The sequence below is a fragment of the Ascaphus truei genome, chromosome 17, assembly GCF_040206685.1.
Source record: "Ascaphus truei isolate aAscTru1 chromosome 17, aAscTru1.hap1, whole genome shotgun sequence".
Taxonomy (NCBI): Eukaryota; Metazoa; Chordata; class Amphibia; order Anura; family Ascaphidae; genus Ascaphus; species Ascaphus truei.
In genome coordinates this window covers 14,469,222-14,493,410 of record NC_134499.1, presented here as the reverse complement: position 1 = coordinate 14,493,410, position 24,189 = coordinate 14,469,222, and the positions used below count along the sequence as shown (strand labels likewise).

General features: G+C 44.1%; 1 protein-coding gene across 2 annotated transcripts in view; it reads left to right on the top strand.

Moving 5' to 3' along the window:
• The window catches only part of FBLN2 (fibulin 2), a 108,324-nt gene that overhangs the window by 34,890 nt on the left and 49,245 nt on the right, over nt 1–24,189 (top strand). For both annotated transcript variants that reach the window (XM_075574051.1, XM_075574050.1), the window contains exon 3: nt 9,285–9,396. In XM_075574051.1, the coding sequence (XP_075430166.1) occupies nt 9,285–9,396 (112 nt within the window). The remainder of the gene's footprint in view (nt 1–9,284; nt 9,397–24,189) is intronic.

Below are 24,189 nucleotides of genomic sequence, written 5' to 3'. Positions count from 1 at the left end.
GGAATGGCAAGTCTGGGGGGGGACTGATTCCTATAGCAGCCAGGGGAATAGTTTCTCTAGCAAAGAGGGGACTCAGGATACTCAGAGAACAAGAAAGGTTGTGGGGGCAAGGGACTCCATTATTAGGAAGTAGAGAGGGAAATCTATTGCCATGATTGTATGAACCAAACAGTTTGTTGTCTCCCGAGGGCTCGAGTTCAGCACATTCTGGATTGGTTGGACAGATATTTGGGTTGGGGCTGGGACTGACCAGGCGGTCTTGGTACATGTTTGCACCGATTACAAAGTTAGAGAAAGATGGAGGGTCCTAAAAAAATATTTCAGGAATATAGGCCAAAAACTAAAGGCAAGGTCTTCCAAGGTAGTATTTTCCAAAATAATGTACTACAAGTGGCATGTGTTACCCCAGGGAGACAGTCAGAGATTAGGGATTTTAATACATGGCTAAGAAAGTGGTGTAGGAAAGAGGGTTTGTGGTTTTTAGAGAACTGAGAGGTGCAATCTTTATTGTAGGGATGAATACCTCAATTATGTGGGGGAGAATGTTAAAAATGTTGGTGGAGATTTTAAACTAGGGAGGATGGGGGCGGGAGGGACAAGAAACAGATAGGAATGAGGGAAATAGCAAGGGGTCATGGAGAGAGAATGGGGGGGAAGTCGGAGCAAACAGGAATACACCCATATTAAATACAGATAATAATCTCTCTGTCCCTGGTGTTGGGACCTCCAGATATCAAACAGTGGGAAATCTTTCATTATTTCCTTAAATTTCTTAGCATTAAGGATAGTAGTCTTGGGTGGGACTGTGCCATGAGCATTGGCTCTATCATGTTCCGGGGAACTGATCATATTAAAATCACCTGCAAGTATTACTGATGTGTGATTGTGTCTACTTACTATCTCCAACACTGTCTCGAGGAAAGGAACCTGGTTTTCATTTGGTGCATAGATGTTCACCATGGTGATCGGCACCCCTGAAAGAGAACCCAATAGGATTAAATATCTTCCCTCCGGGTCTGCAACGGATTTATCTATCGCAAAAGGAGTGTTACTACGAAATAAAATGGCCACTCCTCTCTTCTTCTTGCAGCTTGATGCGTAGTACGCCTGAGGATACGTGTTATTAAAAGTGTTGGGGGGTGAAATAGAGTTGAAATGTGTCTCTTGCAGGAAAAGGATATCTCCTTTGAGCTTATTCAGTTCCTGCAGAGCTAATCTTCGTTTCCCCACTGAGTTTAAACCTTTCACGTTCATGGATATAAGTTTTAATGTTGTTGTATTAGTCATTTCATGGCTGTTGGATTGGAGACCCTTGACTCGGCCGCTTTCCCAAGGCAGCTTAGGTCTGGGATGGGGAGGGAAGGAGGGAGAGGGGTAGAGGACAGGAGATAGAGTGAGAAGATAGGAAAGGAAACAGATGGGCTTTTAAAGAGCCCTAACATTGGATCCTCCGGTGCCCTAGTGGCCGAAGGTAAGAGCTTATTGCTCTTTGGAGAACTTCCTGTGCGCCCTCGCAGCGGCTCCCTGAGAGAGGACTCCGAGCCCTCCTTTCGTGCTTCATTTCTACCAGTAGTAGAACAGTAAACTAGTTAATAACTTTATAACAGTAATAACAGTAAACTAGTAAATAAAGGCACTTTAACTTTTTCTAGCATACATATTATTTTCCCGTCTCCAGGTCCTAGGAGGCATCTGTGCAATCCTTACTAAGTAGGGGAGGGGGGGACACCAAAGGTCAGATTGCAGTTTTTCCCCTTTTTTTTTTTTTTTTTTTTTTTTTAACTTTAAACAAATTAACATCTTATAAACGTAATTAACTCTTCAACATATATGTGACTTAAAATATTCAGCCTATTACCCCAACCCCGAAATTGACCCTCATTGTCCACCATTGCTTCCTATACGCCAGACCTGGTTTCTTCATGTGTTGGACTCTCATTCTTTTAGTAGGATTTTGGCGCCTAGTCGTTCGTGGATTCACAATTCAACGCAGCGTGGGGTCTCCAAACCTCTCCCCCCTCCCCTGCCAGCCTCCAGGCCTGGAGTTATTCCTGAAGGCAATTCGAACAGATGCTCGCCTGTTCCCCGTTTGCACCGAGTCCACATCCACCTCCTGCTCCTCCTCTGCGACCGCCGTTGGGGGCAGGCCTATATCCTTAAGGAAGCGTGGTGCGTCTTCTGGGTAAGTAATTGAGTGGAATTTGCCATTGATGGATACGATTAGCTTGAAGGGAAAGCCCCAACGATAGCGTATATTGTGGCTCCTCAGCGTTTCCGTAATTGGACGCATTTCCCTTCTGCGCTCTATCGTGGCCCTGGAGAGGTCACTGAAGATCTGGAGTTGGGCACTTCGAAAAGTTATGTCACTTTTTTGCCTGCTGGCATTTAGGATTTTCTCCTTAACAGTGTAAGAGTGGAACCTTACCAGGATATCTCTTATTCTCCCGGGATCCGGGGATTTTGGACCAGGCGCCCTGTGTGCTCGATCTATTTCAATGACCTTTTGAGCTAGTTCTGGGGCTATTGTTATAAAGAGATCCTTAAGATATGGCACCAAGGCCTCCATTAAAACATTTTCAGGAACGTTCCGGATACGGAGGTTTTGCCTCCTGTCTCTATTTTCCTGGTCTTCAATTTGATCCTTCAGTGCTCTGATTTCGAACCCCATCCGGCTCATATCATCTTCCATGGAGGATTGTGCTCCTGCCACCTCCTCTATCTTGTACTCCTTCTTCTCAACCCCACATCAGACCTACTCGAGGATTGACTATTTTCTAGGTACCAGGGATGTTCTCCAGGCGTCCTCCCAGTCGAATATTGGCTCAATTTCTTGGTCTGACCATGCCCCCATTGAAATGGAGCTCTCTTTGCCTTTTATAAAGAATTCCAGCTATAAATGGAAACTAAATGATTCCCTGTTAAATTCCCCAGAAATAGTGAGCACATTTACTCAAAAAATAGTAGAATATTTTGACCTAAACAAGGGGTCAGTCGAGTCTCCGATCACGCTGTGGGAAGCCCATAAGGCATCTATTCGAGGCTCTCTCATTTCTCTAGCGTCATATAAAAAGAAAAAAAAGCAAAAAGAATATAAAGAATTAATGGACAAGGTCCAGGCTCTGGAGACTCAACATAAATCCAAGCCTACTAAAAAAATATATAAGACCCTAGTTGAAACAAGGACTGAATTTAAAAGAGTCCAATTAGAGGAAGTAGAGCGGGCACTTCGTTGGACGAATCAACGTTACTACGATAAAGGAAACAAGGCAGACCGGTTATTGGCCAATAAATTAAGAGGTCAAAGGGTCAAAACCCAAATTACAGCAATCCGAACCAAATCTGGTCTCAAAACATTCAAAGAAAGCGAGATTGCCCAAGAATTCTCAGAATATTATACGAAACTCTATAATTTAAATCCCTCCCAAAATACTCAGTCCGGGTTGACGACCATTTCAAAGTACTTAGAGGAATGCAACCTTCCGGCCCTTCCAGAAAAAACTATCTCACAATTAAATGAGAAAATAACGCCCAAAGAACTATTTGAAGTAATAAAACAATTAAAAATAAATAAGACTCCAGGGCCAGACGGGTTCTCAAACCAATATTACAAGAAGTTTAAGGCCGTGCTGGCTCCGCACCTAGTAGAAGTTTTCAACGCATTTATGGGGGGTGAAGATGTCCCGGCCTCTATGTCAACAGCCAACCTGGCAATAATTCACAAAGAAGGTAGAGACCCACTGCAGTGTGGCAATTATAGGCCGATATCTCTTCTAAATTCTGATCTAAAAATATATAGTAAGATTTTAGCAAACAGACTAAACCCGATTCTTCCGAGCTTGATTCATAAAGACCAGGTTGGATTTATTTCGGGCAGACAAGCTTCAGATAATACTCGGAAAATAATAAACATTGTGGACCACGTGCATCTCTCAGGTACAAGAGCATTTTTGTTGAGCTTGGATGCCGAAAAAGCATTCGATAGAATTAGGTGGGACTTTTTAGACCAAACATTGATTAAATTCGGCTTCAGGGGCCCCTTCTTAGAGGGGATCAGAGCTCTGTACAAAAACCCAACAGCGGTTGTAAAACTCCCGGGAGGAGACTCAAGTCCCATAAAAATTACGAATGGTACAAGGCAGGGTTGTCCCTTGTCCCCACTTCTGTTTGCATTGTCGATTGAACCACTCGCGGCCACAATTAGAAATGACGATGATATAAAAGGGATTGTTATTGGAGCGCGAGAATACAAGATATCTCTTTTTGCAGATGATATCATTTTGTCATTGTCGTCCCCAATGACGACTCTGCCTAACCTCCAGTCACAGCTGGAAAAATTTGGTCGGGTATCAGGGTATAAAATTAACAGCGATAAATCTGAAGCCCTGAACCTATCACTTCTCGCCCCCGAGGTAAAACTATTGCAAATTAATTTTAGTTATAAATGGAGCCCTAACAACATTAAATACCTAGGGATCAGAATCGCAAATTCTTATGCTGCCTTATTTAAATATAATTTCCCCCCCTTATTTACAGAAATTAAAAAAAACCTACAGTGCTGGAACAAGTACCACATTTCATGGCTCGGAAGAGTGACATCTGTTAAGATGAACATCCTTCCCAGGCTACTGTACGTCTTCCAGACCCTCCCGGTCTGTGTTCCGCTGGCAGACCTCAAAAGCATTCAAAATAGTATTTTCCAATTCATCTGGAAGGACAAAAAGCCGCGAGTGGCTAGATCGGTAATGTTGGCACCACGGGAATGTGGAGGTCTGGGAGTACCAGATATAATTAATTATTATCAAGCGACCCACCTAAAACAAGCGATAGTTTGGAACAACGATCCAGTGTCTTGCGGCTGGTTGGAAATTGAGTCCTCCTGTGTCGCTCCCCTCTCACTCGGGGCAATACTTTGGTCCGGAGGGGGAGAGAAGATAATATCGGACAGAACAGGCCTGGGAGCAATGAGATGCACGTGGAAAATTTGGACAAAAACAAGAAATAAATATAAACTGACGTCTTCCCCCTCCATACTCACTCCCATTTTTGGTAACCCTGAATTCCCTCCGGGTTGTGTCCCAGGGAACCTTAAAGCATTTAGTTTGGCTAACATCAAATCAGCAAGAGATCTAATAGACAAAGGGACTCTTATTCCGTTACTTGATTTACAGGAGAAATGCCTCCCCATGAAACTCCCACTTTATGGTTATCTTCAGATCAGACACTTTCTCCTAACAATTTCCCAAACATCCAAATTTGAAGGTCCAACGTCTTTTGAAAAGATGTGTATGGTGGGCACATACCGGAAGGGTCTGATCTCAGAGATTTACGCAGGGCTAGCACGGTCCAGGAGTCCCGTCAACCACAATTATATGTTGAAATGGGCTGAAGACCTCAATCTTGTTATAGACAGAGATGAATGGGAGGATATTTGGGAAGCAGCAGCCAAAACTTCTATTTGCACTACTACTAAGGAAAATATATATAAGATTCTATTTCAATGGTACTTAATCCCGAGTAGGCTGAGCCGGATCTTCCCTGGCCTGTCTGACCTCTGTTGGAGGGGGTGCGGCCAGAGAGGAGATCTGGTGCATATATGGTGGACATGCCCAAAGATCCAGACTTTCTGGAATATGATATGCTCATTGGTTGAGGAGACGGTAGGAGTTGAGGTCCGGATGGACCCGCTGATATGCCTACTCGCGAAACCCATCGAAGATATCTCTGTCCCTCTTAAAAAACTGGCCTCGTTCATTCTGACTGCGGCTCGCTGCTCAATAGCAGCTAATTGGAAAAAGATTAAACCCCCTTCTAAGCAAATGGTCCTTCGCAAGGTAAGCGAGGTCAAGCTTATGGAATACCTATCGGCGCTCCTGAAACAGAATATAGTACAATATGAGAAAGTTTGGGCACAGTGGCCTTATAATTAAAGAGATTAAAAATGAGATATGGATGCTTCAGTTGGACTCTGCATTAGACCACTAACCCCTCTAAGGGGGAGTTCATGTCTACTCAGGGTCTTTTGACAAGGTGGAGGGGAGGACAACTACACCCCTTCCCTTAGCTCTCCCCGTTCCTATCCCCTCTCTCCCCCCTTCTTCTGTTCTTCTCTCTTCTCCCCCTCTCTCTCTCTGCCTATCCTTTACAGTACTAATATAAGGGGTTTGATCTAAGATCCTCCTAAAACTGTTAATTCTCCCGGACGGGATCTACATAGTAGAATCTAAATGCATAGGAGGTTACAAAATACTAGGGGCAGATCGCCTCTTCTCGATCAATCAACCTTGAGATGCTTCGGGTTGTTCACTTTTAAATGTATATGTTAATTAAGTTTACTGTCTATAAACAACCATGTGATGTGAATGTACCCCTGTCAGAAAACAATAAAAATGTTTGAAATAATAAAAATACAGATAATAATAGAAAACGTCTAAAGACTAAATCCATTGGAGTAGAAAGGCAAGAGCAGATAAGATTATAGCACAGACTGGAAAAAAACTTAAATGCATGGTTGCTAATGCACCCCCTAAAGAAGAGACCTACTACTTTGCGTCTCGAAAAACGTAGGAAGTGTGGCATAGCGCGGACACAGTAGTGGAGGATTAGCTTGGTGACATCACTAGGAACAGCTGAGCGATGGTAATTCGAAGGAGTCAGCGCTACGAGGCAAACCGGCGTGACTGGAACCGAGCGTCCACAGAAAAACGAAGATCCGAGGTGTCTGTGAAATTTTCCGCATTAAGGCACATGACCTCGCCACTTGATGTGAGTAGGTTTTCAATTTTTACCCACGGCAGAGGAGTGTTTGACGGAGTTGTTTATGATTTTTGCTCATTATAGTCACTTATAAGTTGTTTATTAATTCATGTTATTATCACATGGTTGATTTACTTTGATATTTAGCACTTTTTGTTTGCACTAATTTATCACTCAGCAAGATAAGATCCTGTTTGCCTTTGCAGCTACTGCGTGACTTTGGGCACCATTGCTAAGCCTGCTATCTACAAGCACTCCTAAATCCTTCTCCATCAAGGATTCCTCTAATATATCCCCATTTAACTTGTAAGTCGCCAGTTTATTCTTGCTTCCCAAGATGCATAACCTTACATTTATCTGTATTAAACCTCATATGCCATTTACCTGCCCACGTTTCCAGTCTCTCCGATCCCTGAGGTACTCCACTCACGACTTTAGCCCAACCTGAAAAAGTTAAATTTATGACAACCCTCTGTTGTCTGTCCTTCAACCAGTTTCCAATCCAGGTGCATATATTTATACTGAGTCCAAATTGCTTTATTTTGTACACCAACCTCTTGTGTGGAACCGTATCAAAAGCCTTTGCAAAATCTAAGTAGACTGCAGTACCCTGGTTTAAATTCCTACTTCCCTCCTCAAAGAAACTAATAAGGTTAGCTTGGCATGATCTATCCTTCATAAATCCATGCTGACCATTGTTAGTCTATACTGTTCAAGGTTTCTTGAATTATAGAAGCTCTGAGTGTTCTTACCAACTTCATTTGCATGTATTACATCTTAATGAAAACACAGCGATTCTTCAAATATGTCATTTCTACATACAGTACCTAGCAGAGAATGTAGGAAATTCAGCGCTCGTGCTGCAGGTATATAGTTTGCTGGAAGCATTAATCCCCTTGCAGCATGTGTGTAGAGCGTCTCCCCAATGAGCTCCTAGAGCAAGGTGAATGGGGGACACCTTGAGATGAAAAGAAGAAAAATGCACACAATGCGCACTAGGGATTAAAATGATGTAAAATATTTATTAATAAAACAAAAAATAACTGAGGGGATCCAACCCCACCTCAGTACACATAAGCTATAGATCCGGGTTTAAGTTACAATAAACAGAAACCACATCAATGGTGTATCTAATTAGACTAAATCTATAAACAACATAACAAATGAAAAAATATATAAAAAGACAATGTTTAAAAAAACGGGATGCTAATACCCAGAATTAAGCTAAGATAGTAGCTGAACAAGTGCCTGAGGCTGAAAGGGGGAGACGGAGACTTACACTGAAGCCCCAAGCGGGTTCCGCGGTGAACGTATGAGGGCCCGGACCAAGCCACCGCAGAGATGTTGCCACCGCCAGAGCTCCCTGCAAACGCCGTCTCAGCCTATCAGCACACGCGCAGAGTGACCCGTCGTGACCTCTACGCATTTCGCACAACGTGCTTTGTCAGGAGGTCACGTACAGAGTCACGTACGCGAATTTACAGAAGCTGCGGCCAATCAACAGCCGAGCTGTGAATTAAGACATATTGAGTGCCAGACGTGTGTATCATATCGTGGGATATCTATAACCCCATATATCTAGAGGCAACAATCCCTACTGAAGTATGCTAGGATAGAACACATAATCGGTTAGGACAGGATATATATTCAGTATAGCCAATGCATAAACATTACATCCAAAAATATCACAAAATCAGTATTAATAATTATCATTATTTTTGATTATATTTGGTTATATATGTCCTATAATACACTATACATGTTTGATATATAGTATGTCTCAATTCATAGCTTAGATGTTGATGGGTTAAATGAGCTAATAGAATTAATACTGTTTTTGTGATATTTTTGGATGTAATGTTTATGCATTGGCTATACTGCATATATATCCTGTCCTAACTGATTATGTGTTCTATCCTAGCATACTTCAGTAGGGATTGTTGCCTCTAGATATATGGGGTTACAGATATCCCACAATATGATCTACATACAGTACCTAGGCTTCAATTACAGATATTTTCTTTGGATATTTAGTGCCGTTTATTCTGTGTACACAGTCAGTGATATACTACTACATATTGTTCTATGCTTTTGATATATTTTTTTCTTTAACATGTCCCATCGGTATATGAGATATAAATGTACTGATTTTATACAAATCTTCCTCTAGTATATATTTACCAGCATTGGATGTTAGAAAAGTGAAACATAAGTGGTACAAATTGCCGACCAATGGTGCTTGTTTTACATTGTAAGTTTTCAATGAATGTATTTAACTTCTGGAGAGGGAAACTGAATAAACACAGCCAGGTGATGGGAGAGTGGAGACTTGAACTTAGACTTTCTAAGAGTTTGCCATTAATGTATAGCATGACCTGGTAGTAGACGATACTACGTCTTACATCTTGTAAATGCTGAATTATTTATAAATCGGCATCCACAAGCAAAAAAAAATGCCTAATTTGTTAGCCACTTAATTGTTTCTGCTTGTCTAGTTGTGGTCAGCTGAATAATGCGTCATTTGTTTCTAGAATCAACAAAAGATATCATTGAAACGTGCTGTGCCATTGGTCAGCAATGGTCCATGGACCATGGAGAATGTGACAATATTCCTGCGCGTGGTTATGACAGTGAGGTTTGCAGGTACGTAACACACTCATCACTCACGGCCTCTATCAATGTCATTTCTTCCCAGTCATGTGGCATTTTAATGGCTGTAAATATTCTCAGTAATTTCCTTCATTTCTTCCTTTGTCGTTTTACAATCTTGATAAGGTGGTCTCTTTATCAAACTTCCCCTACTGCAAACCTGTGCAAAACAAGTGCAACATATTTATGAAGGCAAAAGTCCTGTGCATTACTTATACAGGACATTGCTGACACCAGTTAACCTCTTCAAATTGTTGGAGAGACGTACTGTAATGCAACAAAATTCCAATAAGAATTATATATGCACATATATGCAACTAATGTATGTCTGAAGCACTTCTTCCCATGATCTGTTATTGTTATTTATATGATTGTCACGTGTATTACTGCTGTGAAGCGCTATGTACACTAATGGCGCTATATAAAGACATACATACATACATGCAAAAATATATTAGTTTATGCGTATATCATTCTTATTTTAATACTCCTCACAATAAGTTGAGTGGGTTTAACTGGTGTCAGTGGGCAGAAGGAGAATGGGACATTAATGTTTCTGTATATGGAGTATCTCGCGCTCTCTAAAAAGGTGAAGTATGCAAACTAATCAGGAGTGGAAACATTGAAATAATATGTTTAAAATCCACTAAATAGATTTGCTAAGGAGCAAAACAAATGAAGGGTTTAAAAACACATTCCCTTGTGTTAATATATAAACCCTAAGAAGTTTAAATGAAAAAAAGTCTTTAAAAGGTGAAGCCCTGCGTATGCTGTCCAGTAATATATTGACAGGGTTTTATTATCTCACTTTTCTTTCCCAGCCTGGTGACATGATGTTCTGATTTGTTTCACTTTATTTTTCCATAAGAGAAATATTTCTATCAAATTTTTTTTCTTCAAATCCTAAAACTAATCATAGAAAATACACTACACCCTGTACTGAAACATAATCCTACTTTCTGTCAACTCACGACCAGTACATTGTAGGAATGTGTGGTAAAAGAGCAGAAATCAATCTTTATTCATTTATATACAATGATGTAAGGGGAGTTAGGGTGGAATTTAAGATAACTACTGTGTTTATATTCAATAAGTGAAAGGATTCAAATATCAACTACTGCCAGTTACTGCTTCATTGTTAGAGTCTTAAATACTGCACCAGCTGAGCAGCAGTATGCATCTCGTTTTACTCTCTCTGCAGTGAGTAGTGAACCTACAGAAGTGAGTTTCAGCACGGGGTATTTCAGTTAATACACACAATACTGCTGCATTTATCATCTATAGATTCTATATATAAATAATATATAGATTTTATATAATAATCGATAGATAGTAGATAGATAGATATATAATAGATAAGACAGAAAGATACAAGATAGGTAGATGATAGATGGATAGATAGATGGATAGATAGATAGATAGATAGATAGATGGATGGATAGATAGATAGATAGATAGATAGATAGATAGATAGATAGATAGATAGATAGATAGATAGATAGATAGATAGATAGATAGATAGATAGATAGATAGATAGATAGATACAAGATAGATAGATACAAGATAGATAGATACAAGATAGATAGATACAAGATAGATAGATACAAGATAGATAGATAGATACAAGATAGATAGATACAAGATAGATAGATAGATAGATAGATAGATAGATAGATAGATAGATAGATAGATAGATAGATAGATAGATAGATAGATAGATAGATAGATAGATAGATAGATACTAGATACTAGATAGATAGATAGATAGATAGATAGATAGATAGATAGATAGATAGATAGATACAAGATAGATAGATAGATAGATAGATAGATAGATAGATAGATAGATAGATAGATACAAGATAGATAGATAGATAGATAGATAGATAGATAGATAGATAGATAGATAGATAGATAGATAGATAGATACAAGATAGATAGATAGATAGATAGATAGATAGATAGATAGATAGATAGATAGATAGATAGATAGATAGATAGATACAAGATAGATAGATAGATAGATACAAGATAGATAGATAGATACAAGATAGATAGATAGATAGATAGATAGATAGATAGATAGATAGATAGATAGATAGATAGATAGATAGATACAAGATAGATAGATAGATAGATAGATACAAGATAGATAGATAGATAGATAGATAGATAGATAGATAGATAGATAGATAGATAGATAGATAGATAGATAGATAGATAGATACAAGATAGATATGTATAAGATAGATTAGATAGATAGATAAAATAGATAGATAGATAGCAAGACAGACAGATAGCAAGACAGTTACACTCAGGAAGAAGTGTGACTTAACTTTGCTTAATATTTGTTACATGTGTATCTGTGCTATTACCACTTATTTATAATTAATTATGTTAAAGTTCCCGTTTTCAGCATTCTTGCATTATCTTTATAACCTCTCCTTTATTTTTTTATCAGTGTGTAACATTGTGGGGTTTTTCTTCCTGAATCGTTGATGGAGATGGGTTTGGGAGCTGCAAAGGCAAACAAGATCTTATCGTGCATTAAACCAGCAATGGATGTTAGGGAAGTAAACACAATAATACCCCTCTATAAAACCTTAGTAAGACCACACCATGAATATGGAGTACAGTTTTGGGCACCACTTCATAAAAAAGACATTATGGAACTAGAGAGTGCAGAGAAGAGCCACCAAATGACTAAAGGGGATGGATAATCTGATTTATGAGAAGAGGCTAAATTAGATTTGTTTACATTAGAAAAGAGGCATCTAAGAGGGGATGTGATAACTATATACAAATATATTCGGGGACAGTACAATGTAAAAAAGCTTCGTCGTTTATGTGAAACGCGTCGTTCTATGGAGGAAGCGTGTCTGCCGTCCGCCACCATAGCCCACTGAAGTGGCCTGTCTACGGTCCCACACACCGGACGCGGAAGCGGGAACCAACCGAAGCAGGACGTTGAGGAAGCCTATACGTTATGCTTAATGTGAGTGTATATTAGTAACAGAATGTTACAGATGTATATAGCAGGCACAGATGCCTGGTGAACGCGCAGATGCACACAGTACACAGTAGCATCGAAGGACTTGGCTGCATCATGCCAATTTGATGACATGTTGGAAAAAACTTTCACAACTATCATTTCTAAAAGGTTTATTGATGAAACCCAACTTAACTTTAAGTAATGCAACTGAAATGTCATGCCAGGTACAGCAAGCTAGCAAAGAAGCTGGCGCTATGACCAGTGCTACAACTGAAGATATAAAGTCTGTGCAAACTGGACAGCGGCACAAACATTCATGCTGTATACTGCATCTAGTTATTACAGCCAAGGAGCTGTTGGGCAAATCTGCAATGTGTTATAGACGTGGAGCTAAGACTCACTGCTAAAACATGGAAGGCAAAATATAAAACTTGTGGGCTTTGTAAAAAATGATGACTATTTACCAAAACGTGTCATTCAAAAGGTATAGTGTACAGAACACATGTGCTCCACTGTGAGTCCTATGACTGGGGAAATGGCCACAAGCCTGTAATTGCCACGGTCAAGTGGTCACAATTCCTGAACAGCCGCGCTTTGGAGCTGTAAGTCTTCAAACCGGATAACAAACACATAAAAATCTTAACAAAATAGCTTAACACACAAGTCACTATTTCTAAAACTTTTCCGAGGCAAGACGTGGTTTTAGAATTCAATTTTAAAAATGCAATACATCCTTCTTGATTCTGTCTCCTAACTCAGTTGGGTTGTTAATACTTTAAAAGGCTAATAATTGTAAAGTTGATCCGTTTTATATTGCAAAATTCACTATAAGACGGGTTTCCTTTTTGAATACTGTAATGTTTTACCATTCTCTTTTACAAGGTGTAGCAGTGCTGTTGAACAGGGAGGTTTCAGGTCAAATGGGTTTTGAATTAAATGGACTACACCCTTATTCATATAATAAATTGTATCTCATTTGCTTGATAATCAATCCCTGCATGGATATGTTTGCACGAGGAGTAAGGGGGCAGAGAACAGAGGGAATAATCCCCAGCAAAGAAACATGTGTCATTCCTTATTGTTCAGCATACAGTATACATTATTTCTTCTTCGTCTTCAAATCGTTCTGATGACACATGCACAGATGCACATACTTTGTTGATTATCCTCACAATATAGAATGCCACATTTAATATTGTATAATGTATATCTCATCATACAAATGACATATTGTAATCTGCAATTATTTAAATTCGTTTGACACATGTAGGTGGGGTACACAGTATGTTGTTCCTGGGAGGGGGATTCTGTTTCTCAGTTGAGTCCTCACTGTTAGTACATCATACTGTACATATTAACTTCAATGATTAAATACATGCCCTTAAAATATGAAATGAATGAAATCTGGCATCCGGTGCCTTGTGATTATTAAGTCCTTGGTAAAACAATGAAATTGCATATATTATGTGATCAGTGCGTCCCCTTTTTCTTACAGTGATTTATAAGATAACGGAGGTGGTTTGACATGTGAGAGAGTGATAAAGACACAAATTCAATATGCTGAGAAGTCCATAAAGGGGAAGTGCCACATAGCACTTAAAAAAATGATATATTTTTAAACAACTTATCAGTGTAATCAGCTTTCCTGAAAAATATTGAATCCCCCTCAAAGTAACCGTTTTACCTCTGTGCATCCATTTAAAATTAATGTGTTTCATTTTTCTCTGGGTCCATTGTGTATCTGTTGGACAAATGATGGTTTCATAATTACTATGGATAAGAAGTAAAGAGTGACACACTATGCTCATTTGCATGCAATTACCCAGAATACCTGGCTGCAGTGGAAGCACTGTTTGCTAAGGGATAATGGGGACACAGAATGACAGACCTGTCTGAGACATGTGAATGCCCCATAAGTGGTATTTTTATTTACTGAACACTGTACATTGGAAGGTTTTTATCACTTTTTTACCCACCATAAATTTTTTGGGTTATACCCACATATCGGCTTCATGTTGCAGAGCCAGCAACCAACCTCGCACTGATGAAATCCAAAAGGCTGAAACAGCCTTTGTGTCTTCTCGGCCTTTTGACTGAGACCAAGTGTACTACTTCTCCTTTGAAGGCTGGGTATAGGAGAATGCAGACACAAAGGGGCCCATGCATTTTACTCTAGCACCCCAGGTCCTGTCAGCCTGGGGGTCCATGTTACTGCACTTTCGGGTTTTGAGTCTAGTCTCCCTCACTAGAGCAGTTGGCACCTGCATAGAATATATTTTGCATCGACTTTTATGTTTTCTGCCCTTGCACCTCCCCTGGCCTCCTGGCTGGGAGATAGCTGATAATCTTATACCTGCCTGGCCTTCTGGCTGGGAGGTATCTGAATAATCTTGTATCTGCCTGGCCTCCTGGCTGGGAGGTATCTGAATAATCTTGTACCTGCCTGGCCTTCTGGCTGGATGATAGCTGAATAATCTTGCACCTGCCTGGCCTTCTGGCTGGGAGGTAGCTGAATAATCTTGTAGCTGCCTGGCCTCCTGGCTGGGAGGTATCTGAATAATCTTGTAGCTGCCTGGCCTCCTGGCTGGGAGGTAGCTGAATAATCTTGTAGCTGCCTGGCCTCCTGGCTGGGAGGTAGCTGAATAATCTTGCACCTGCCTGGCCTCCTGGCTGGGAGGTAGCTGAATAATCTTGTAGCTGCCTGGCCTCCTGGCTGGGAGGTAGCTGAATAATCTTGTAGCTGCCTGGCCTCCTGGCTGGGAGGTAGCTGAATAATCTTGTAGCTGCCTGGCCTCCTGGCTGGGAGGTAGCTGAATAATCTTGTAGCTGCCTGGCCTCCTGGCTGGGAGGTAGCTGAATAATCTTGCACCTGCCTGGCCTCCTGGCTGGGAGGTAGCTGAATAATCTTGTAGCTGCCTGGCCTCCTGGCTGGGAGGTAGCTGAATAATCTTGTAGCTGCCTGGCCTCCTGGCTGGGAGGTATCTGAATAATCTTGTAGCTGCCTGGCCTCCTGGCTGGGAGGTAGCTGAATAATCTTGTAGCTGCCTGGCCTCCTGGCTGGGAGGTATCTGAATAATCTTGTATCTGCCTGGCCTCCTGGCTGGGAGGTATCTGAATAATCTTGTACCTGCCTGGCCTCCTGGCTGGGAGGTAGCTGAATAATCTTGCACCTGCCTGGCCTCCTGGCTGGGAGGTAGCTGAATAATCTTGTAGCTGCCTGGCCTCCTGGCTGGGAGGTAGCTGAATAATCTTGTAGCTGCCTGGCCTCCTGGCTGGGAGGTATCTGAATAATCTTGTAGCTGCCTGGCCTCCTGGCTGGGAGGTAGCTGAATAATCTTGTAGCTGCCTGGCCTCCTGGCTGGGAGGTATCTGAATAATCTTGTATCTGCCTGGCCTCCTGGCTGGGAGGTATCTGAATAATCTTGTAGCTGCCTGGCCTTCTGGCTGGATGATAGCTGAATAATCTTGCACCTGCCTGGCCTCCTGGCTGGGAGGTATCTGAATAATCTTGTATCTGCCTGGCCTCCTGGCTGGGAGGTATCTGAATAATCTTGCACCTGCCTGGCCTCCTGGCTGGGAGGTAGCTGAATAATCTTGTATCTGCCTGGCCTCCTGGCTGGGAGGTATCTGAATAATCTTGTACCTGCCTGGCCTCCTGGCTGGGAGGTATCTGAATAATCTTGCACCTGCCTGGCCTCCTGGCTGGGAGGTAGCTGAATAATCTTGTATCTGCCTGGCCTCCTGGCTGGGAGGTATCTGAATAATCTTGCACCTGCCTGGCCTCCTGGCTGGGAGGTAGCTGAATAATCTTGTAGCTGCCTGGCCTCCTGGCTGGGAGGTAGCTGAATAATCTTGTAGCTGCCTGGCCTCCTGGCTGGGAGGTAGCTGAATAATCTTGCACCTGCCTGGCCTCCTGGCTGGGAGGTAGCTGAATAATCTTGTAGCTGCCTGGCCTCCTGGCTGGGAGGTAGCTGAATAATCTTGTAGCTGCCTGGCCTCCTGGCTGGGAGGTATCTGAATAATCTTGTAGCTGCCTGGCCTCCTGGCTGGGAGGTAGCTGAATAATCTTGTAGCTGCCTGGCCTCCTGGCTGGGAGGTATCTGAATAATCTTGTATCTGCCTGGCCTCCTGGCTGGGAGGTATCTGAATAATCTTGTACCTGCCTGGCCTCCTGGCTGGGAGGTAGCTGAATAATCTTGCACCTGCCTGGCCTCCTGGCTGGGAGGTAGCTGAATAATCTTGTAGCTGCCTGGCCTCCTGGCTGGGAGGTAGCTGAATAATCTTGTAGCTGCCTGGCCTCCTGGCTGGGAGGTATCTGAATAATCTTGTAGCTGCCTGGCCTCCTGGCTGGGAGGTAGCTGAATAATCTTGTAGCTGCCTGGCCTCCTGGCTGGGAGGTATCTGAATAATCTTGTATCTGCCTGGCCTCCTGGCTGGGAGGTATCTGAATAATCTTGTAGCTGCCTGGCCTTCTGGCTGGATGATAGCTGAATAATCTTGCACCTGCCTGGCCTCCTGGCTGGGAGGTATCTGAATAATCTTGTATCTGCCTGGCCTCCTGGCTGGGAGGTATCTGAATAATCTTGCACCTGCCTGGCCTCTTGGCTGGGAGGTAGCTGAATAATCTTGTATCTGCCTGGCCTCCTGGCTGGGAGGTATCTGAATAATCTTGTACCTGCCTGGCCTCCTGGCTGGGAGGTATCTGAATAATCTTGCACCTGCCTGGCCTCCTGGCTGGGAGGTAGCTGAATAATCTTGTATCTGCCTGGCCTCCTGGCTGGGAGGTATCTGAATAATCTTGCACCTGCCTGGCCTCCTGGCTGGGAGGTAGCTGAATAATCTTGTACCTGCCTGGCCTCCTGGCTGGGAGGTAGCTGAATAATCTTGCACCTGCCTGGCCTCCTGGCTGGGAGGTAGCTGAATAATCTTGTAGCTGCCTGGCCTCCTGGCTGGGAGGTAGCTGAATAATCTTGTAGCTGCCTGGCCTCCTGGCTGGGAGGTAGCTGAATAATCTTGTAGCTGCCTGGCCTCCTGGCTGGGAGGTAGCTGAATAATCTTGTAGCTGCCTGGCCTCCTGGCTGGGAGGTAGCTGAATAATCTTGCACCTGCCTGGCCTCCTGGCTGGGAGGTAGCTGAATAATCTTGTAGCTGCCTGGCCTCCTGGCTGGGAGGTAGCTGAATAATCTTGTAGCTGCCTGGCCTCCTGGCTGGGAGGTATCTGAATAATCTTGTAGCTGCCTGGCCTCCTGGCTGGGAGGTAGCTGAATAATCTTGTAGCTGCCTGGCCTCCTGGCTGGGAGGTATCTGAATAATCTTGTACCTGCCTGGCCTCCTGGCTGGGAGGTAGCTGAATAATCTTGCACCTGCCTGGCCTCCTGGCTGGGAGATAGCTGAATAATCTTGTAGCTGCCTGGCCTCCTGGCTGGGAGGTAGCTGAATAATCTTGTAGCTGCCTGGCCTCCTGGCTGGGAGGTATCTGAATAATCTTGTAGCTGCCTGGCCTCCTGGCTGGGAGGTAGCTGAATAATCTTGTAGCTGCCTGGCCTCCTGGCTGGGAGGTAGCTGAATAATTTTGCACCTGCCTGGCCTCCTGGCTGGGAGGTATCTGAATAATCTTGTATCTGCCTGGCCTCCTGGCTGGGAGGTATCTGAATAATCTTGTAGCTGCCTGGCCTTCTGGCTGGATGATAGCTGAATAATCTTGCACCTGCCTGGCCTCCTGGCTGGGAGGTATCTGAATAATCTTGTATCTGCCTGGCCTCCTGGCTGGGAGGTATCTGAATAATCTTGTAGCTGCCTGGCCTCCTGGCTGGGAGGTATCTGAATAATCTTGCACCTGCCTGGCCTCCTGGCTGGGAGGTAGCTGAATAATCTTGTACCTGCCTGGCCTCCTGGCTGAGAGGTAGCTGAATAATCTTGTAGCTGCCTGGCCTCCTGGCTGGGAGGTAGCTGAATAATCTTGCACCTGCCTGGCCTCCTGGCTGGGAGGTAGCTGAATAATCTTGTACCTGCCTGGCCTCCTGGCTGAGAGGTAGCTGAATAATCTTGTACCTGCCTGGCCTCCTGGCTGGATGATAGCTGAATAATCTTGCACCTGCCTGGCCTCCTGGCTGGGAGGTATCTGAATAATCTTGCACCTGCCTGGCCTCCTGGCTGGGAGTTAGCTGAATAATCTTGTAGCTGCCTGGCCTCCTGGCTGGGAGGTATCTGAATAATCTTGTACCTGCCTGGCCTCCTGGCTGGATGATAGCTGAATAATCTTGTACCTGCTTGGCCTTCTGACCGGGGGGGGACTCGTGCACATTTTATTTTGTTATTGAATTTTTTTTAGAGCGTTTCCGCACTGCATTGCACAGCGCACTGAAGCACTGGCCCCATGATGTTTGGTTTGGTGTAGGGTTATCAGTCACACACCTTTCTGTGGAGAGAGAAAAACTGTGTGCTGGTCTGTGCTCGCCCCTCCCTCTCATGAGGGAAAATACCATGTTTGGACTAGTAAGCCTGTAGGCTGAACACCCTCTGGACTTTGACCCTTCTGTCTGGCCTTTTGGCTGATGAGGAGGACGTCTGAATCTTTAAAGACAACCATGGAGAGGACATGTTATGTACTGGACATATTACGATTGGTTGCACTTGTTTGGCACCTGCACCGGCACGTTTGATCACAGACTTTGCTTTGGCCAAAGAGTTTAACTAAATGACCCTTATTTATGAGAAGACAAATAGATAAGTATGTAACTATATACTTTGTCATTTGGATGTTGCATTAGAGCTTTTTGTTTTATCTTGTAGACAGTACATTTGGTCACACCCAATAGCACTCCTTTTGACTCAAATATATATGTATTGTGGGTGTTGGGTTCAGAGCTTTCAGGGATTGTGTGTTTGATTTTTTGACAGTCAGTTCCATTTAACCTGTTAAACAAGCTATTGTACTTGGTTCACTTTGTTCCTAGGAGGGACTGTCCTTTTAGCCAGTCACTTGAATGAATATAATGCTTTGTTAACACATAGAAAGCCCTGGCAAAATAAGTGACAGAGCAACATGACCCTTGTCCCGTGGGGCCAGGAACTGATGTATTCTGGAGGGTAGGTGGAGAAGGGAGCGCTACGTTATTTAAGAGGCAGTTGACTCATGGCTTACATCACTTCTCCCCAGGCCTCATCCCCAAAATGTTCCCCTGCAGCAGTGGGAAGCACGATGAGCTTTAAGCAAAGGTCTGAAAGATCAGGGCAGCTGGCGGAGATAGGAGCCAGGATGAGGCAGAGGAGTGGGACAGATTATCACGGAGATCCTGAGGGGTCTGGAGCACCATGGCACCAGCTGGCTGCCGAAGCTGGTGGAGCCTTGGTAAGGAAGAGGCCCGGCCAGGAATTGAGGGGGGGAGGAGTCAGGGTGGAGGAGTCTGGGTGGCCAGATTGACTGCAACAGGGCCCTGGAAACTAAAACTCCCAGCAGCCCCCAGGAGGTAGGGGCTTCTATTAGGCCTGCTAGATAGAGGGTCACAGCAGGCCCCATATTTTAGGTGTTCTCTTCAGTTCCAAGAAGACAAGGGTAGCAGTTGGCCCCAAGAATTGTAAGGTGCCAAAAGTCCTAAATAAAACAGGGGCCGCAGGAGGTCACAGGCTGGGAGAGGCTGGGAGAGGCCAGAAATAGAATCAAGAATACCAGGCCCGAACAAAGTGTCGTGGCCCTCCCACCCCCACCCCCTCCAGATCCTATATTTCTACTTACAGTATCATTATTATTTTAACATTCTCAATAGCTTTTTTCTATGATACTCTTAAATTAGACTGGGGATTTAGTTTGATTGATCCACTGATATCCTCAAATTCATGTTTCATTAGTTTACCAAACCCATGTCTTTTTAAAATGGTGTACAGTATAAAAGCTTTCTCAACATTTTTTTGCACATCTATAAATAAATCAAATTCAACAAGCAATGAGGAAGGGGAAAGTGATAATCACTTTTTCAATATTTCAAATAAATCATTGTCAATTTTTAAATGTGAAAGATTAAGCATAGCATGGAGGTTCTCTCTCTTTCCCCGCCACACCCCCACCTCTCTCTCCCCGCCATACCATCACCTGTCTCTCTCCACCACCCGCACCTATCTCTCTCTCCCCACCACATCCCACCTCTCTCTTCCCCCCCCCCACACCCTCACCTCTCTCTCTTCCCCCCATACTCCCACCTCTCTCCATGCCACACCCCCTCCTCTCTCTCCCCACCACACCCACACTTCTCTCTCCCCCGCCACACCATCACCTCTCCTCCCCCTCACACCCTCGCCTCTCTTCCCCCCCACCCCACACAGCCCCACCTCTCTTTCCCCCCCCACACTCCCAATTCTCTTTCCCCGCCACACCCCCACCTCTCTCTTTCCCCGCCACACCCTCATCTCTCTCATTCTCCCTCTCGCCCAGCTCTCTCTTCCTCTCTAGTCCCCACCTCCCTCTCTCTCGTCCCCCCCCCCTCCCCACACACACAAACTGATGCACTTACCGACACTTTTGTTTAATGCTTATTTTTTAAATTCTTTAAAATTGTTACATTTGCTAATTGTGGAAACTACCAATAGGATGCACAATGTTTCGCTCACTACGCTTACTAAATTAGCAACATTAGCAACACTTTGAGGCTTTCTGAAAGGTTTGCAGGGAATCAAATTTGGGGGGGAATTGTTTGAAAATGCATTTTGGACGGTTTCACACGTTTCTAACACTGATGCACATCTTCTAAACCAGGGGCGGCCTTCTCCAGTCTTCAAGAGCTACCAACGGGTCAGGTTTTCAGGATATCCCTGCTTCAGCACAGGTGGTGCAGTCGAAGACTGAGCCACCTGTGCTGGAGCAGGGATGTCCCAGAAACCTGACCTGTTGGTGGGTTTTGAGGACTGGAGTGGGCCACCCCGGTTCTGAACAGAGACAGTGACATGTACACTAATGTGCGCGTGTGCAAAGGTACACACATACGTTCAGTATATCTCCACCGCGATACACTAGTTCTGTGGGGTGCAAACCTCTCTGGCTATAACAATCTTCGGCATATTTAAGAAACTTGACTAATGGCTGTGTGCCATTTTTTAAGAAACTCTGCATATGCGCAGAAGAAATGTAATACTCTGCACTTGCAGTCTTTGTTGCCATGTTTCAGTGGGTGTATTACTATGGCTACTTTTGGGGCTTCCCCAAGTAGCTGCAGATGGAGGAATAAAGGGTCTCTCCTTTAGGGTAATGCATAGGCCCCTCTGCACGGCTAGATGTGCTCCAATCGCCATACGGTTTCAAAGCATTTTATTTTTTTTTAACTTAGACAAATAAGCGCAGCATTTTATGATGAAACCTACCTAGAGACACCAACCGGATCCCCTCTTCCAAACATGCTAACTCAATTAAACTTTAACATCAAGCGTCCTGCAACAAAATAATAGAGCATTACTAAGGAATTCCGTATTAGAGGCGGAGATTACAAGAAACCAGAAAATGAGAAAGTATTCTGTAAAAAAAGGAAAAACAACAGGGAACAAAGCCGCGTCCCCCTTCAAAGTGGAAACCGGGTAATGTCGGTGTACATTTTGATGGGTAGTATTTTACTAAGAGCCGGGATTTATTTTTTCTGTAAATTTCCAGCCAGGTCTCGAGGGACTATTACAGCATATTTTAAATAACAAGTTTATAGTAATACGCTTTCATTTGCAGCTGTAGGCTGAACTGCCGTGAGGTGGTTTTTATTGAAACCCCCCCAAAGCAAATATGGCAGTGGTGCAAATGATGACACTGTTAGCAGCTGTAGAAGTCATTCTGCGCTGTAGGAAAAAACAGTACGTTTAGGATATGGACGAGTCCCTGTGGCATGCAGTCACACAGAAGTTGACAATGTTACAATATTGTGGTACCTACTATAATAATAATAATAATAATAATAATAATAATAATAATAGCATGTTCTTGTATAGCGCTGCTAGTTATACGCAGCGCTTTACAGAGACATTTTGCAGGCACAGGTCCCTCCCCCGCAGAGCTTACAATCTATGTTTTTGGTGCCTGAGGCACAGGGAGATAAAGTGACTTGCCCAAGGTCACAAGGAGCCGACACTGGGAATTGAACCAGGCTCCCCTGCAGCAAACTCAGTGCCAGTCAGTGTCTTTACTCACTGAGCCACTCCCTCTCCTACTGTAACATTCCGGGAGAATATGCTCCCTATCTGTAATTTAGGGACTACCAAAAAATAACCCTTAAATGGCTACAGAAAAAACTAGTGTAGCCCTGTTTCCCCTAGAACACAGGAAACTACCCAGTGCTGCTCTTATACCTGTTGGCTCCAGGAGGCTGCGCCTCCGCCACGGAGAGCCTGGGGTGTGTACTTACTCTGGTGCAGCGCCTCCACCTGTGAGGGATCCCAGCAGAGCGGAAGCAGCCCCCTCACAGAACACAATAATAACACCCACGCAGTATAAAATAACGACACCTTTACAGTATTAGCGATTGATATATGTCAAAGGATTACTCTCCCTTATGGATAAGAGATATGTGCACAGCTACCTCACGCCTCGCAGGGCTTACTTCCCCGAAATGATACCCGTCACCGTGTCCCACACCGTGTCCAGAGTATTGTGTACCTCACACAGAGTCCACCAGAGACCCACAGTATGTTAAGTCCCCTGGTCACTAGTCCCACAGTGTCCCCACAGAACCCACCCGTATAGTCGTGATCAGTGCCGGGGTATATACCGGTATGTTGGTGCACTTGTTGACTTTTACCTACCGGGCACTGCAGCACCCGGTCTGATGAGACTTCACAAAGGATCCGCCGATCCTCTCTCCCACACCGACGTCGTCAGGGTGATCCCACCCAGGCAATGTGTCTGTAGTCTCTTCAGTGAGGCCTGACCCAGACCTCTCTTCAGGGAGTTCAGTGTCTGCTGTGTCCCTAACTAATCTAGACACTACAGGGATCCATTTCCTATGCTAGGGCCTGTCCCTGTAGCAGCCACAATCTAGATATGACTCAGGGCCTATCTTGGGCCTAGGGGGTATTTGTTGGCCTAGTGCAGAGGCTTACTTGCCCTCTGCACGGACCCTCTATCCCCTATCTCTGCCTGTCACACACTGCCTGCATGCTCCCTGTGACACACTTCCTTATCCTGCCTGCAGCACTTCCCCAGTTCCTATTGGCTCCCTGGCGTTAGGTGGGACACTTCTAACGCTCATGGGACTTGTAGTCCCTTCCAAGAGCCTTCCCTGATTGGCTAGCGCTCGCGCGCTTTTCCACTGCGCATGCACGACATAGAATGGCCGCCGCCGCTGCTCTGCGCATGCGCAAGCTTCCCCAAGATGGCGGCTCCCTTCTCAGTCTCCGGAGCCCCCGGCGACGCGCTCGCCATCCCGGTGCACACCGCATCCTCTTACCGCACGCCCCCTCCCACGGAACTCCTGACACACGTGCACCCGCGGGCCCTCCCCCCCCCCCCCCCGGGTACCCCTGCAACTCTCCCAACCGCACGGAGGTTACACAGCAAGGGGGCACAGCCTCAGAGGGGGAGGGTACCTGGCTACACTAACAAAAATTTGAATTTGAGAATCTGCTGCTAAAGATGCAAAATCATTCAGGAAAGCGACTTACCACGTACCCACAAGAAGCAAACACAAGGTTGCATGTCTGGCAGCTGAATTGTAACAACGTTATTTTAGTAACCAGTGGCCATCATTAAAGGTGTCCAGATAATATCCCATATGGACGATTTAGGCGTTTAAAGAGAAAATGTTTCGATAACAAAGATGACATTTCA